Consider the following 16,059-nt stretch of genomic DNA (forward strand, 5'->3'; position numbering starts at 1 on the left):
CATTCTCCAGCCTTCTCCCCATAACAATAGACAATAGGTGCAGGAGTAGGCCATTCGGCCCTTCGAGCCAGCACCGCCATTCAATGTGATCATGGCTGATCATCCCCAATCAGTACCCCGTTCCTGCCTTCTCCCCATATCCCCTGACTCCGCTATTCTTAAGAGCCCTATCTAGCTCTCTCTTGAAAGCATCCAGAGAACCTGCCTCCACCGCCCTCTGAGGCAGAGAATTCCACAGACTCACCACTCTCTGTGAGAAAAAGTGTTCCCTCGTCTCCGTTCTAAATGGCTTACTCATTATTCTTAAACATTTTGACACACTCAATATTAAAGAGCCTTTCAATCTCCACTTGAAACAGACCCAATGTCTTGGCCTCCACCGCATTTCATCAGTGGCAATGAATGCCAGATTCACCACCCTCTGGCTAAAGAAACTCCTGCTCATCTCCTTCTTCACGGTATGTCATTTAATTCTGAGGCAGTGCCCTCTGGTTCTAGGCTCCTGCCTTCTCCCCGTAACTTTTGATGCCCGTACTAATCAAGGCCCTTTCATTCTCCACTTCAAACATACCGAATATCTTGGCCCCCACAACTGTCTGTGGCAATCAGTTCCACACATCCACCACCCTCAAGCAAAATAAATTCTTCCTCATCTCCATTCTGAAGGTACGTCATAAGGTCATAAGTGATTGAGAATTAGGCCATTCGGCCCATCAAGTCTACTCCGCCATTCAATCGTGGTTGGTCTATCTCTCCCTCCTAACCCCATTCTCCTGCCTTCCCCCGTATCCACTGACTTGGCCTCCACAGCCGTCTGTGGCAAAGAATCCAACAGATTCACCATCCACTGGCAAACAAAATTCCTCCTCATCTCCATTCTGAAGGTGCGTCCTCTTGTTCTGAGGCTGTGCCCTCTAGTTCTACTCTCCCACCACTGGAAACATCCTTTCCACATCCATGGATAGCAAAGGTTTCGAGGGATATGGGATTAGCTTAGATGGGCATACATTGGTCGGCAAGGAAGAGTCGGGCCAAAGGGCCTGTTTATGTCTCTCTGACTATGTTTGGTTTAGAGATACAGCGCGGAAACAGGCCCTTTGGCCCGTGCCGACCAGCGATACAGACACACACACACACACGACAATTTTTACATTTACCAAGCCAATTAACCTACAAACCTGTACGTCTTTGGAATGTGGGAGGAAACCGAAAATCTCAGAGAAACCTTAGCAGGTCACGGGGAGAACGTACAAACTCCGTACAGACAGCGCCCGTAAACGGGATCGAACCCGGGTCTCCGGCGCTGCAAGGCAGCAACACTACCGCTGCGCCTCCGTGCCACCCTGCCCTGCCCTCTGATAGTAATTGTGACTCCACACTGGAAACACTCATCTCACTGCTCTCATCGAGAAGATGATTGAGGAGCCCGTGAACCATTCCCTCCAGGTGCAAGAACAGCTTCATCAGACATCAGGCTGTTGAAAGACCCTGCTCAGCACCAGCCTCAACTACTGAGGTTGCATCGTGTGCTTTGACTTGCATCAATACGGTCTTGAGAAGACACAAAGTGCTGGCGTAACTCAGCGGATCAGGCGACATCTCTGGAGAACGTGGACAGGTGATGGTACACATAAATGCTGGAGAAACTCAGCGGGTGCAGCAGCATCTATGGAGCGAAGGAAATAGGTAACGTTTCGGGCCAAAACCCTTCTTCAGACTGATAGGGGGTGGCGGGGAGAAGGAAGGAAAAAGGAGGAGGAGGAGCCCGAGGGCTGGGGGATGGGAGTAGACAGCTCGAGGGCTGAGGAAGGGGAGGAGACAACAAGGGCTAACAAAATTGGGAGAATTTAATGTTCATGCCCGCAGGATGCAGACTCCCCAAGCGGAATATGAGGTGCTGTTCCTCCAATTTCCGGTGTTGCTCACTCTGGCCATGGAGGGGACCCAGGACAGAGAGGTCGGATTGGGAATGGGAGGGGGAGTTGAAGTGCTGAGCCACCGGGAGGTCAGGTAGGTTCTTGCAGACCGGACGGAGGTGTTCGGCGAAACGATCGCCCAGCCTCCGATTAGTCTCACCGATGTGGACAGGTGATATGGACAGGTGATGTTTCGGGTTGGGACCTTTCCTCAGACTTTAGACCCAGAACGTCACCTACAAATACTTGTCATCGCTGAAGAGACAAGGAAGTGCGGATGCTGGTTTACACAGAAAGACACAGAGCTCTGGAGTAACTCAGTGGACAGGCAGCATCTCTGGAGAATGATGTTTTTGGGTCAGGACCCTTCTGGAAGAGGAGGAGAATGTCTTCAAGTGCCAGGAACCTGGTTTCGGGTCAGGACTCAACCTTGGTCAGAAGATGGGTCTCGACCTGAAACATGGGGTGGAAGATTGCAACCTACACGCGGTCCGCCCTGTATCGATTAATGCAATCAACTCGACGTGCAAACGGAAGATCAAATAAAGCAAGTTGTCCAACAACTGTGCACGCCCAAAGAAGAAGAAGACCTGAAACATTACTTATCCATGTTCTCCAGAGATGCTGCCAGACCTGCTGAGCTACTCCAGCACTTTATCTCTTCTTTCGCAAACCAACATCTGCAGTTCCTTATCTCTTCATTATGGTATTGTTTACCTAGATCAGTGGTTCCCAACCCTCTTTAGCTCATGGCACCCTTGGGATCGTTTAATTTTTCTGTGCCCCCCCTCCCCCCCCCCCCGACAATATTAGCGGAAAAAAAGTACTTCAATATTATAATACCTTCCATAAAAATATCAGTGTCTATTAATTCCACATATATTCTCTTTTATTCTATTCCGCAAACATCAAAAATATTTCAACTATTTTAATTTAATTTAAATTTATTAGAACTGCAATTTAGGAAGCAACAGGGTGCCCTGGAGAGGAAAAGACTACAAAAAGTAGTAAACACTGCCCAGTCCATCATCGGCTCTGACCTTCCTTCCATCGAGGGGATCTATCGCAGTCGCTGCCTCAAAAAGGCTGGCAGTATCATCAAAGACCCACACACCATCCTGGCCACACACTCATCTCCCTGCTACCTTCAGGTAGAAGGTACAGGAGCCTGAAGACTGCAACGACCAGGTTCAGGAATAGCTGCTTCCCCACAGCCATCAGGCTATTAAACCTGGCTCGGACAAAACTCTGATTATTAATAGCCCATTATCTGTTATTTGCACTTTATCAGTTTATTTATTCATGTGTGTGTATATATTTATATTATGGTATATGGACACACTGATCTGTTTTGTAGTCAATGCCTACTATGTTCTGTGTGCTGAAGCAAAGCAAGAATTTCATTGTGCTATACAGGGACACATGACAATAAACACACTTGAAGTTGAACTAGCTCTGTGGCCCCCCTTCATTGAACCTGTGGCCCCCTAAATCCCCAAAATGTTCTGTGGCCCCCCTGAAATTTAAATGGCCCCAGGTTGGGAATCACTGACCTAGATAACCAAGAATTTATTGTACAGTAACAGACCTCTCTATAATGGATTTCTCTCATTGCCCCGACACCCCACTTCCGCCAGTCACCCAACGAGCCTGCATCAGGCAGTGGGAGTGGAGAGAGGGAGCAGGCCCGTCCCTGGCTCACTGCGTGTGGGCCGGGGGGGCTCTGTGGCTCCCTGGCCTGTGAATATCCGCTTGTTTATCTGACCCCCCCCCACAACACTATGTTTCTTCACTCCCATCCTCGGGTTAAACTTTACCCCGAAGAAAGACACAAAATGCTGGACTAACTCAGCAGGACATGCAGCATCCGACACGAAACGCCACCCATTACTTCTCTCCAGAGATGCCGCCTTCCCCGCTGAGTTACTCCGGCATTTTGCGTCTATTTTCAGTGTAAACCAGCATCTGCAGTTCCTTCCTACACGCTTAAAACTTTATCCCCACACCCCCTCGCTCGGTTATAACGGACCATCGGTAATAACGTGGTCCACTATTGTGAGGGGTTCCTGTATATTTATTTGTTATGCTTGCAGATCGGCAGCGAGTAAGAATGTTATTGTCCCGCTACATATGACAATTAAACCCACTCGACAAGGGTCTCGACTTGAAACGTCACCCATTCATTCTCTCCAGAGATGCTGCCTGTCCCACCGAGTTACTCCAACATTTTGTGTCTACGGTTTAAACTAGCATCTGCAGTTCCTTCCTACACACTTGACCCTTGACATTTTGGGAATGACACATTTCAGTTACAAAGGGATTATAGTTCCTGTTTGGTCAATGGTGTTTTATCATGAATGTTTTATTATTATTAACGTTTAGTGTTTTCTGAGTCATTCGTAACTGTCACTGTATGTGTCATGTTGTTACTTGTGGGCGGAGCACCAAGGCAAATTCCTTGCATGTGAATACTTGGCCAATAAACTTATTTACTTACTTACTTACTTATTTCCCCCCCTCTATTTCATTAGAAGGCGTAGGAGGTTCGGCATGTCCCCAACAACTCTCACCGACTTCTACAGATGCGACGTAGAAAGCATTTGATCGGGGAAGCATCACAGCACGGTTTGGGAACAGCTCCGTCCAAGACCGCAAGGAATCGCAGCAAATAGTGGACGCAGCCCAGACCATCACACAAACCAACCTCCCTTCCACTGTCTCCATCTACACCTCACGCTGCCTCGGCAAGGCCAGCAGCATCATCAAGGACCTGTCTCGCCCCAGCCACTCCCTCTTCTCCCCTCCCTTTGGGCAAAAGGTACAGAAGTGTGAAAACGCACACTTCCCAATTCAGGACAGTTTCTTCCCGGCTGTTATCAGACAACTGAACCATCCTACCACAACCAGAGAGCAGTGCTGAACTACAATCTACCTCTTTGGTGACCCTCGGACAATCTTTGATTGAACTTTGCTGGCTTTACCTTTCACTAAATGTTATTCCCTTATCATGTATCTGTACACTGTAAATGGCTCGATTGTAATCATGTATTGTCTTTCTGCTGACTGGATAGCACGCAACAAAGGCTTTTCACTGTACCTCGGTACACGTGACAATAAACTGAACTGAACACCAAACTAAGCTAAACTCCATACAAAATGAATCACAAAATTGCCACCTGCCATACAAACAGTTATCACAGGGCACATTTGCATCCATACAAACATAGACAATAGATGCAGGAGTAGGCCATTCGGACCTTTGAACCAGCACAGCCAATCAATGTGACCATGGATCCTGAAATGGGGGGGGGGGGGGGGGGGGGGGGGGGGGGGGGGGGGGGATTTTGACCCAATATCAGTACCCCCGTTCCTGCCTTCTCCCCATATCCCCTGACTCCACTATCTTTAAGAGCCCTATCTAGCTCTCTCTTGAAAGTATCCAAAGAACCCGCCGAGTTGTATTGTTATATATCCCAGATAGAACAATGAAATTCTTACTTGCTGCAGCACAACAGAATATGTAAACCTAGTACACTGTAAACAATATGATAAATGAGGGAGGAAATAAAGATCAGTGTGTATATACAAACACACTCACGTACAAGACAGGTACATGGATAGGAGAAGTTTGGAGGGATATATACCTAGATGCACAGTGTCTCTTGCCCAGAGTGGGGGAATCGAGGACCAGAGGACATAGGTTTAAGATGAAGGGGAAAAGATTTAATAGGAATCTGAGGGGTAACATTTTCACACAAAGGGTGGTGGGTGTATGGAATGAGCTGCCAGAGGAGGTAGTTGAGGCTGGGACCATCTATACGTTTAAGGAGCAGTTAGACAGGTACATGGATGGGACCGGTTTGGAGGGATACGGACCAAATGCTGGCAGATGGGACTAGTGTAGTTGGGACATGTTGGCCAGTGCGGGCAAGTTGGGCCGAAGGGCCTGTTTCCATGCTCTATGGCTCTCAATGACAACCCTGAAGCTTCCACCCCCCTCCCTCACACGGGAACCCCTCCCACAGGAATAGGATAACCAGCATCTTGTCTCTCGCCATTCAGCCCACAAATAACTATTCTCCAGTTCCTCTCGACCCAAAACGTCACCCATTTCCTTTTCCCTCGGAGATGCTGCCCGCTTTTTGTGCCTATCTATTCTCCCAATCAGCAGTTTCTGGATAACCCCCACCAGCCAGCCCACAGTCGACAGTCTCCGACTCGTCACTGTCCAACTATCTCATACAGTCATTCAGCACAGAAACAGGCCCTTCGGCCCAACTTGCCCATGCCCACCAACATGCCCCATCCGCACTAGTCCCACCTGCCCGTGCTTTACCCCTATCTCTCTACACCTTCCCTGTCCATGCACCTGTCCAAATGTCGTTTTGTTATAATCCCAACCTCCTCCAGCAGCTCATTCCATACACCCACCACCCTCTGGGAAAAAGTTGCCCCTCGGATTCCTATTAATTCTTTTCCGTCTCAGCTTAAACCTATGTCCCCTGGCGCTCAATTCTCCTACTCTGGGTAAAACATTCTGTGCATTTACCCTAGCTGTGCCTCTCATAATCTTATCCCCCCCCCCCCCCCACCCCACCCCACCCCCCCCAATCAAGGCCTCCTGAGAACTACTATCCAACTGCACCAAGGAAATACTAGCCACCTCTTTGTTTAAGAAAGAACCGCAGATGCTGGAAAAATCGAAGGTAGACGAAAATGCTGGAGAAACTCAGCGGGTGAGGCAGCATCTATATCTCCATAGATGCTGCCTCACCCGCTGAGTATCTCCAGCATTCTTGTCTACTATCTACCTCTTTGGTGACCCTCAGACTATCCATGTTCGGACTTTGCTGGCTTTACCTTGCACTAAATGTTATTCTCTTATCATGTATCTATACATTGTAAATGGCTCGATTGTAATCATGTATTGTCTTTCCGCTGACAACAAAACAAAACAACACACAACAAAAGCTCTCGACCCGAAACGTCACCCATTCCTTCTCTCCAGAAATGCTGCCTGTCCCGCTGAGTTACTCCCCGCATTTTGTGTCTATCTTCAATTTAAACCAGCATCTGCAGTTCCTTCTCATAAACTAAACTTGTGAGGGAGTTCCTGATCCCAAACTTCAAGAATTGGGGGGGAGATTTTGACCCAATTCCCTTCCCATGGGAGGTGGGGCCACTGTGGCCACGTTCTCCCCCTCCCTCAATATAGGGGGTCTCGCAACCCCAATCTCACCCCCTCCTCTCAAGAGATGGGGTCTTCCCCACTTGGTTGGGACCTACTGAGCCCCAACCCCCTTAAAGGACAGGGAGGGGGGGAGGGGGGTTTAGCCCCCATTCTCTACCCCTTCCCCTTTCCAGAGATGTCTCCCCACAACAACCTCCCTTGAAGAACACAATTCTCTCCCACACTCCCCTCAAGAAAGGTGGTCTCCCCCCACAGGGTTGGGGGAGGAGGGGAAGTTCCTGACCTCTGACACAGTTTTCTCTCTCTCCCCCAACCTTGCCGGGGGGGGGGGGGGGGGGCCCAAACCCCCCCCCCCCCCCCCCATTTCTCTCAGGATGAGGAGGAATCCCATAACCTCAATCTGACACCCTGACAAGAGGAATTGTGAACCCCAGTTTTGCCCCCCAACCCAGTGTCTCATTCCCCCCCCCTTTCCACAGTAAGTGTATCTCCTCCCCAAGTTGTCTCCTTACCCCCTCTCCTCCCCACCCCAAGTGTCCACCAGTTGACTACCCCCCCCCTCACACCCCAGGTTGTTGTCTCCCCCCCCCCCCCACCCCCCCCCCCCCCACACCCTGTGTCTCCCCCCATGTCCCCCTCACCCCACGTCTCCCCACTGTCTCCACTCCACCAGTTGACTACCCCCCCCCCCTCACACACACCCCACACCCCAGTTGTCTCCCCCCCCACACCCTGTGTCTCCCCCCATTTCTCTCAGGATGAGGGGGAATCCCATAACCTCAATCTCCCTGACAAGAGGAATTGTGAACCCTAGTTTCCCCCCCCAACCCAGTGTCTCGGTCCCCCCCTTTCCCACAGTAAGTGTATCTCCTCCCCAAGTTGTCTCCTTACACCCTCTCCCCCACACCCCAAGTGTCCACCAGTTGTCTCCCCTCCCTCCCCCCAACCCCATGGCGGGGTCTCCCCCCGGATGTCCCCGGGCTGTCACGGTGCCAGGGCCGCGTACAGAGAGGCCCAGCACCCCCCCCCCCCCCCCCCCCCCCCCCCCCAACCCTGTCCTCCCCCCAGATGTCCCCGGGCTGTCACGGTGCCAGGGCCGCGTACAGAGAGGCCAGTCCCCCCCCCCCCACCCCCTGCTGCCCCCCGGTACCCACTTGAATCCCAGGCCCCGCAGATGCTGCCCGATGAGGCGGATGACGTCCTCGTCGGCCCGGGTCAGGCGCTTCTTCTTGCGGCCGGTGCCGGTGCCGGTGCCGGTGCCGGTGGCGGGGCCGGTGCCGGGGTCGGGGCCGTCGGGCTGGAGGCCGAGGGCCGGGTGAGGAGGAGGTGGCGGTGGAGGTGGAGGAGGCGGCGGCGGCAGCTGTCCGTTGGCGGCGGTCTGTGCCTGTGTCTGTGTCTGTGTCTGTGCGCCGTTGGTGCTGGGTGTGGAGGCGGCGGGGGCCGGGGTTGTAGCGGGGGCCGGTGCCGAGGCCGGGGCCGCCTGCTGCTGCTGCATGGCGATGACGGTGCTGCTGCTGCCGCTACTGTGGCGGTGGCGGCGGCGGCGGCGGCGGCGAGGCCCGGGCCCGGGCCCGCTGGCGGACACTCGCTGCTTCTTCCTGGGGGGAGGCGGCGGCAGCGGGGACGGGGACGGAGACGGAGACGGAGACGGAGAGGCTCCACCGGGCTCCGAGTCCGACGACGAGGCCAGAGTGGTGCGTTGGGCGGCGCCGAGGAAAGGCCGCGGTCGGCAGCTGCCGGAGTGGGCCCCGCGTCTGCGCGGCGCGTCATCAAAACAACGCGCTCGCGTCACTGGCCGCGCCGCGCCGCGCCGCGCATCACGTCACCTCATCCCGCGGCGTGACGTCACCCCGCTCCGTCACGCCGCCACCCCGCCGTGTCATCCCCGGTGACGTCACCCACCCACCCGTCTCCAGGCAACCGGCCCGTTCCCCCATCACGTCGCTCCCGCGTCACCGACGACACACGTGGCATTACGTCACGCCACCCAGTGACATCATCCCCAGTGACATCATCCCCATTGACATCATCCTCCAATGACATCATCCCAGTGACATCATCCCCATTGACATCATCCCCATTGACATCATCCCCAGTGACATCATCCCCAGTGACATCATCCCCAGTGACATCATCCCCAGTGACATCATCCCCCAGTGACATCATCCCCCAGTGACATCTTCCCCCAGTGACATCATCCCCATTGACATCATCCCCAGTGACATCATCCCCATTGACATCATCCCCATTGACATCATCCCCAGTGACATCATCCCCCAGTGACATCTTCCCCCAGTGACATCATCCCCAGTGACATCATGCCCCAGTGACATCATCCCCCCCCCAGTGACATCATCCCCCTGTGACATCATCCCCCAGTGACATCATCCCCATTGACATCATCCCCCAATGACATAATCCCAGTGACATCATCCCCCATTGACATCATCTCCCAGTGACCTCTCCCCCCAGTGACATCATCCCCGAGTGCCATCATCCCCAGTGACATCCCCCAGTGACATCATCCCCAGTGACATCATCCACCAGTGACATCATCCCCAGTGACATCATCCCCAGTGACATTGTCCCCAGTGACATCATCCCCCAATGACATCATCATCCCCAGTGACATTGTCCACCAGTGACATTGTCCACCAGTGACATCATCCCCCAGTGACATCGTCCACCAGTGACATCGTCCACCAGTGACATCATCCCCCAGTGACATCGTCCACCAGTGACATCGTCCCCCAGTGACATCATCCCCCAGTGACCTAATCGCCAAGTGACATCATCCCCCAGTGACATCGTCCACCAGTGACATCGTCCACCAGTGAAATCATCCCCCAGTGACATCGTCCACCAGTGACATCATCCCCAGTGACATCATCCCCCAGTGACATCATCCCCCAGTGACATCATCGCCAAGTGACATCATTCCCCAGTGACATCTCCCCCAGTGACATCATCCCTAGTTATATCATCCAGCAGTAACATCATCAACCAGTAACATAATCCCAGAGACATCATCCCCAGTAACATAATCTCCCAGTGAAATCATCCGCATTGACATCATCTTCATGTTACATCATCCCCAGTGACATCATCCCCAGTGACATCATCCCCATTGACATCATCCTCCAATGACATAATCCCAGTGACATCATCCTCCAATAACATCATCCCCATTGACATCATCCCCAGTGACATCATCCCCATTGACATAATCTCCCAGTGACCTCATCCCCCAGTGACATCATCCCCATTGACATCATCCCCATTGACATCCCCAGTGACCTCATCCCCCAGTGACATCATCCCCATTGACATCATCCCCATTGACATCATCCCCAGTTACCTCATCATCCCCCAGTGACATCATCCCCAGTGACACATCATCTCCCCAGTGACCTCTCCCCCAGTGACATCATCCCCCAGTGACCTCTCCCCCAGTGACATCATCTCCCAGTGACATGACCTCTCCCCCAGTGACATCATCCCCCCAGTGACATCATCCCCAGTGACCTCATCCCCCAGTGACATCCCAGAGACCCCCCAGTACATAATCATCCCCCAGTGACATCATCCCCATTAACATCATCTCCCAGTGACATCATCCCCCAGTGACATCATCCCCCAGTGACATCATCCCCATTGACATAATCTCCCAGTGAACTCATCCCCCAGTGACATCATCCCCATTGACATCATCTCCCAGTGACCTCTCCCCCAGTGACATCATCCCCCAGTGACATCATCCCCAGTGACATCCCCATCCCCATCCCCCAGTGACCTCTCCCCCAGTGACATCATCTCCCAGTGACCTCTCCCCCATTGACATCATCTCCCAGTGACCTCTCCCCCAGTGACATCATCCCCCAGTGACCTCTCCCCCAGTGACATCATCCACCATTGACCTCCCACCATCTGGTCCCTGTATCAATACAACCGCTGGTGTCATTGCATCGCTGCCTCACGTCAATAGACAATAGGTGCAGGAGTAGAGGCCATACGGCCCTTCGAGCCAGCACCGCCATTCAATGTGATCATGGCTGATCATCCACAATCAGTACCCCGTTCCTGCCTTCTAGATGGAGAATTGGCTGCAGCTGCACAAGGTTTAGGTTTATTATTGTCACGTGTACCGAGGTACAGTGAAAAGTGTTGTTCTGCATGCTATGCAAACAGATCAGGTATTCCATACACAGATCAAGACAAACTCCAGTACAACAGGTGGAGCAAAGGGGAAGATACAGAGTGCAGAATATAGTTCTCAGCGTTGTAGCGCACCAGTTCCCAGAGACAAAGTCCAATGTCCACAATGGGGTAGAGGTAAATGGGACAGTACTGTAGCTTATGGAAGGACCGTTCAGAAGCCTGATAACAGGGGAAGAAGCTGTTCCTGAATCTGGTGGTGCGCGCTTTCAAGCTAATGTACCTTCTGCCGGACGGGAGCGGGGAGAAGGGGGAATGATCCGTCTGGGACAAGTCTTTTATTATTTTAAAAAATGACAAAGTGCAGGAGTGACTCAGCAGGATAGGCAGCATCTCTGGAGAACATGTTCTGCTTTAGACAATAGACAATAGGTGCAGGAGTAGGCCATTCGGCCCTTCGAGCCAGCACCGCCATTCAATGTGATCATGGCTGATCATCCCCAACCAGTCACCCGAGAACCTGCAGACAACTAGTTACCTGGCAACCCGTCTCCTGGCAACCAGTCTCCTAGCAACCAGTCACCCGGCAACCCGTCTCCTAGCAACCAGTCTCCTGGCAACCAGTCACCCGGCAAGCAGTTACCCGACAACCAGTCACCCGGCAACCAGTCTCCCTGGCAACCAGTCTCCTGGCAACCAGTCACCTGGCAACCAGTCACCCAGCAACCAGTCACCCGGCAACCAGTCTCCTAACAACCAGTCACCCAGCAACCAGTCTCCTAGCAACCAGTCACCCAGCAACCAGTCACCCGGAAACCAGTCACCCGGCAACCAGTCGCCCGGCAACCAGTCTACCTGGCAACCCGGCTCCAGGGAGCCCACAGAGAGCTAGTTACCTGGCAACCAGTCACCCGGCAACCCATCGCCTGGCAACCTGTTTGTGGGGGGAGTCCACAGACAAACATTCGCTGAGGTAAAACAAAGGGGGGGAAGGTCGATGAGGAATGACGGGAGGAGATGTTTTGTGGTGGAGGCAGGTTCATTGTGCTGGAGGAACTGCATCAATATATGGAGAGGGAAAAGTTGTCAAATACAGGGAGCTGAATGTGGGCGGTCACGGTGGTGCAGCGGGTAGTGCTGCTGCCTCACAGCGCCGGAGACCCGAGTTCCATCCTGACTACGGGTGCTGTCTGTACGGAGTTTGCACGTTCTCCCCGTGACCTGCCTGGGTTTTCTCCGGCTGCTCCATATGACCTGCGGGTTTGTAGGTTAGTGGATGAGAAAGTGGTTAGTAGGCCCACTGGTTTCAGTAGATATTGCAAAATTGTCCGTAGTGTGTGTGTGTGTGTAGGATAGTACTAGTGTATGGGGTGGTCGCTGGTCGGCGTTGGGCCGAAGGGCCTGTTTCCGCGCTGTATCTCTCTCGGCTAAAGTAAAAATCTAAATTAAATGGACACAAAGGGTTTCATGGCTTAGAGTTTATTTTTAGACTCAGCATGGAAACAGGCCCTTCAGCCCATCGAGTCCACGCCGGCCATCGATCACCCATTCACCCCAGTTTAATGTTATCCCACTTTCTCATCCACTCCCTACACACCAGGGGACAATTTTACAGAGGGGACGATTAACTTACAAAGCCGCACGCCACAGGGCACCCAGAGGAAACTCACGCAGGTCACGGGGAGAACGTACAAACTCCGTACAGACAGCACCCGTGGTCAGGATCGAACCCGGGTCTCTGGCGCTGTGAGGCAGCAACTCTACCCACTCCAGAATTAGCAAATAAAGGAAGAAGGAACAGATTGTTTAAGAAGGAACTGCAGATGCTGGAAAATCAAAGGTAGACAAAAATGCTGGAGAAACTCAGCGGGTGAGGCAGCATCTATGGAGCGAAGGAAAAAAGGCAACGTTACAGGTCGAGACCCTTCTTCAGAGGTCAGCTGCCCACTTAAACCTGCCCCTCCATTCAATATTACCTGACTATAAGAATAAAAACATATTGAGAGCATAGATAGGATAGACCAGGGGTGGGGAACCTGCGGCCTTAAGGCCACATGCGGCCTTCTAGGCCATTAAGTGCGGCCTTTTGAATGAACCCAAATTTTGTAGAACAAATCATTTTATTTTTATTAATGTGTTTTTGTTCGTCTTTTATTATTGTTATTTTAATCTTAAAATTAACGTATTTAAAATACGAAAGAGTCAAAGATTCAACTAAATAATCCTGCCCGACTGAGGGCCACAGTTCACACATTAGTAAGTCATGAGGGCTATTTTAACACCTGTTATGCTCATGATTTAGTTCTAATGCGACGTTAGAATGTACGTTAACTTTGACATGCACGGAAAATGCTTTCGTGCTTTTCAACCCCCTATTGCTGCGATTCTACATTCTCCTACCTAACCCAAATCAAAACGCTCTTAATAAACAGGAAGTCCAGAGGCGGCACGCACACCCCCATCCACATTAACGGGACGGAGGTGGAACGTGTTTCTAGCTTCAGGTTCCTGGGAGTCAACATCTCCGATGACCTCTCTTGGACCCACAATACCTCTACTCTGATCAAGAAGGCTCACCAGCGTCTCTTCTTCCTGAGGAGACTGAAGAAGGTCCATCTGTCTCCTCAGATCCTGGTGAACTTCTACCGCTGCACCATCGAGAGCATCCTTACCAACTGTATCACAGTATGGTATGGCAACTGCTCTGTCTCCGACCGGAAGGCATTGCAGGGGGTGGTGAAAATTGCCCAACGCATCACCGGTTCCCCGCTCCCCTCCATTGAGTCTGTCCAAAGCAAGCGCTGTCTGCGGAGGGCGCTCAGCATCGCCAAGGACTGCTCTCACCCCAACCATGGACTGTTTACCCTCCTCCCATCCGGGAGGCGCTACAGGTCTCTCCGTTGCCGCACCAGCAGGTCGAGGAACAGCTTCTTCCCGGCGGCTGTCACTCTACTCAACAACGTACCTCGGTGACTGCCAATCACCACCCCCCCCGGACACTTATTATTTTTTTTATTCAAATCGTTTGCTATGTCGCTCTTCAAGGGAGATGCTAAATGCATTTCGTTGTCTCTGTACTGTACACTGACAATGACAATTAAAATTGAATCTGAATCTGAATCTGAATCTAAAACAATTCCTCCAGTTTGATGACCTGGAAAAGATCATCCACACATTCATCTCCTCCCGCCTAGATTACTGCAACTCCCTTTACACTGACATCAGCCAATCTCCCCTGTCCCGCCTGCAACTGGTCCAAAACGCCGCAGAGCAGCGAGACTCCTGACGGGCACCCGAAAAAGGGACCATATCACCCCGATCCTGGCCTCTCTCCACTGGCTCCCTGTGCGGTTCCGTATAAACTTCAAGATCCTCCTCCAAGTCTACAAAGCCCTCAATGGGCTTGCCCCCACCTACATTAAATGTCTTCTCACCCACCACTCCAGCTCCAGGTCCCTCAGATCGGCCGACTTGGGGCTGCTGAACATCCCGGGGTCTAGGCATAAGCTCAGGGGCAACCGACCGCGCCTTTGCGGTTGCAGCCCCTAGACTGTGGAACAACAGCATCCCCCCTTCCCATCAGAACGAACAGCCCCCTCCATCGACTCCTTTTAAGTCAAGACTAAAATCTTATCTATACTCCCAAGCCTCTCCTGACGTCCTCTGAGTGAGGGTTATATGTATATATGTATGTAGCTTGTTTGTTTATTCTATTCTTATAACAAATGTAAAGCACTTTGGCCAACGAGAGTTGTTTTTTAAATGTGCTATTTAAATAAATGTGACTTAACTTGACTTAAGGTCACAAATGACGGACACCCATCTAGAAGATCAGCTGAAACTGCCCACCTCCATGTTGTAACCAAATATTCAAATGCTTTCCCACAAAAAGCAGTCACAACAAAGTCATTAAAAAGGTTCATTAACTTCAGAATTAACAATTTTTTTACATTTTCTTGAAGGTAGTACATAGTAGTTAGATTTTTACCAAATAATGCACATTTTGAAGTAAATCTAATTGAAGTTTCCTGGATGCAGCCTTGTTAGATTACAGCTAACTTAATGCGGCCTAACAACATCAAAAGGTTCCCAACCCCTGGGATACTGTCAGAACCTTGGAAAGGAGCTGCCAGAGGAGGTAGTTGAGGCTGGTACAATAGCAATATTTAAAAGACATCTGGACAGGTACATGGATGGGAAGCTTTTAGAGGGACAGACACAAAATGCTGGCGGGACAGGCAGCATCTCTGGAGAGAAGGAATGGGTGAAGTTTCGGGCCGAGCCCTTTCTTCAGACTGAGAGTCAGGGGAGAGGGGGATACAGAGATATGGAAGGGTAGGGTGTGAAAATGAGAGATCTAAGGGGACAAAGGTCAAGTAAAATGTAGAATAGATTATTGTTAGCTGGGGGAAGTTGACAACGAGGAAAACAAAGATAAAACTTAACGAGGTCAGTCAGTTTGGATGGGGAGGGATGGAGAGGGAAGGAAAGCATAGAAGTTAGATAAGGCAGTATCCATACCGCTGGGGTGTTTGCATTGGGACTCACTCTGACAGTGAACAACATCGTGGAGTCCTGGGGCGCCTTGCAGAGGGCCGCCAGCAGCGGTCTCCACCCGGCGCGGCCTGCGGACTTTGGAAGCTGCCGACTCATCCTTCATAGCAAAAGGATTGAAGTATAGGAGCAGGGAGGTTCTACTGCAGTTGTACAGGGTCTTGGTGAGACCACACCTGGAGTATTGCGTACAATTTTGGTCTCCAAATCTGAGGAAGGACATTATTGCCATAGAGGGAGTGC

At 51.7% G+C, this 16,059-nt stretch overlaps 1 protein-coding gene across 1 annotated transcript in view; it reads right to left on the reverse strand.

Annotated features, from left to right (window-relative positions):
- The window catches only part of LOC129693581 (WD repeat-containing protein 26-like), a 93,681-nt gene extending 85,079 nt beyond the window's left edge, over positions 1-8,602 (reverse strand). The window contains exon 1 of the mRNA XM_055630380.1: positions 8,262-8,602. Within this exon, the coding sequence (XP_055486355.1) occupies positions 8,262-8,602 (341 nt within the window). The remainder of the gene's footprint in view (positions 1-8,261) is intronic.
- Between the last annotated feature and the right edge of the window lie 7,457 nt (positions 8,603-16,059).

The sequence above is a fragment of the Leucoraja erinacea genome, unplaced genomic scaffold (genome assembly GCF_028641065.1).
Source record: "Leucoraja erinacea ecotype New England unplaced genomic scaffold, Leri_hhj_1 Leri_354S, whole genome shotgun sequence".
NCBI lineage: Eukaryota > Metazoa > Chordata > Chondrichthyes > Rajiformes > Rajidae > Leucoraja > Leucoraja erinaceus.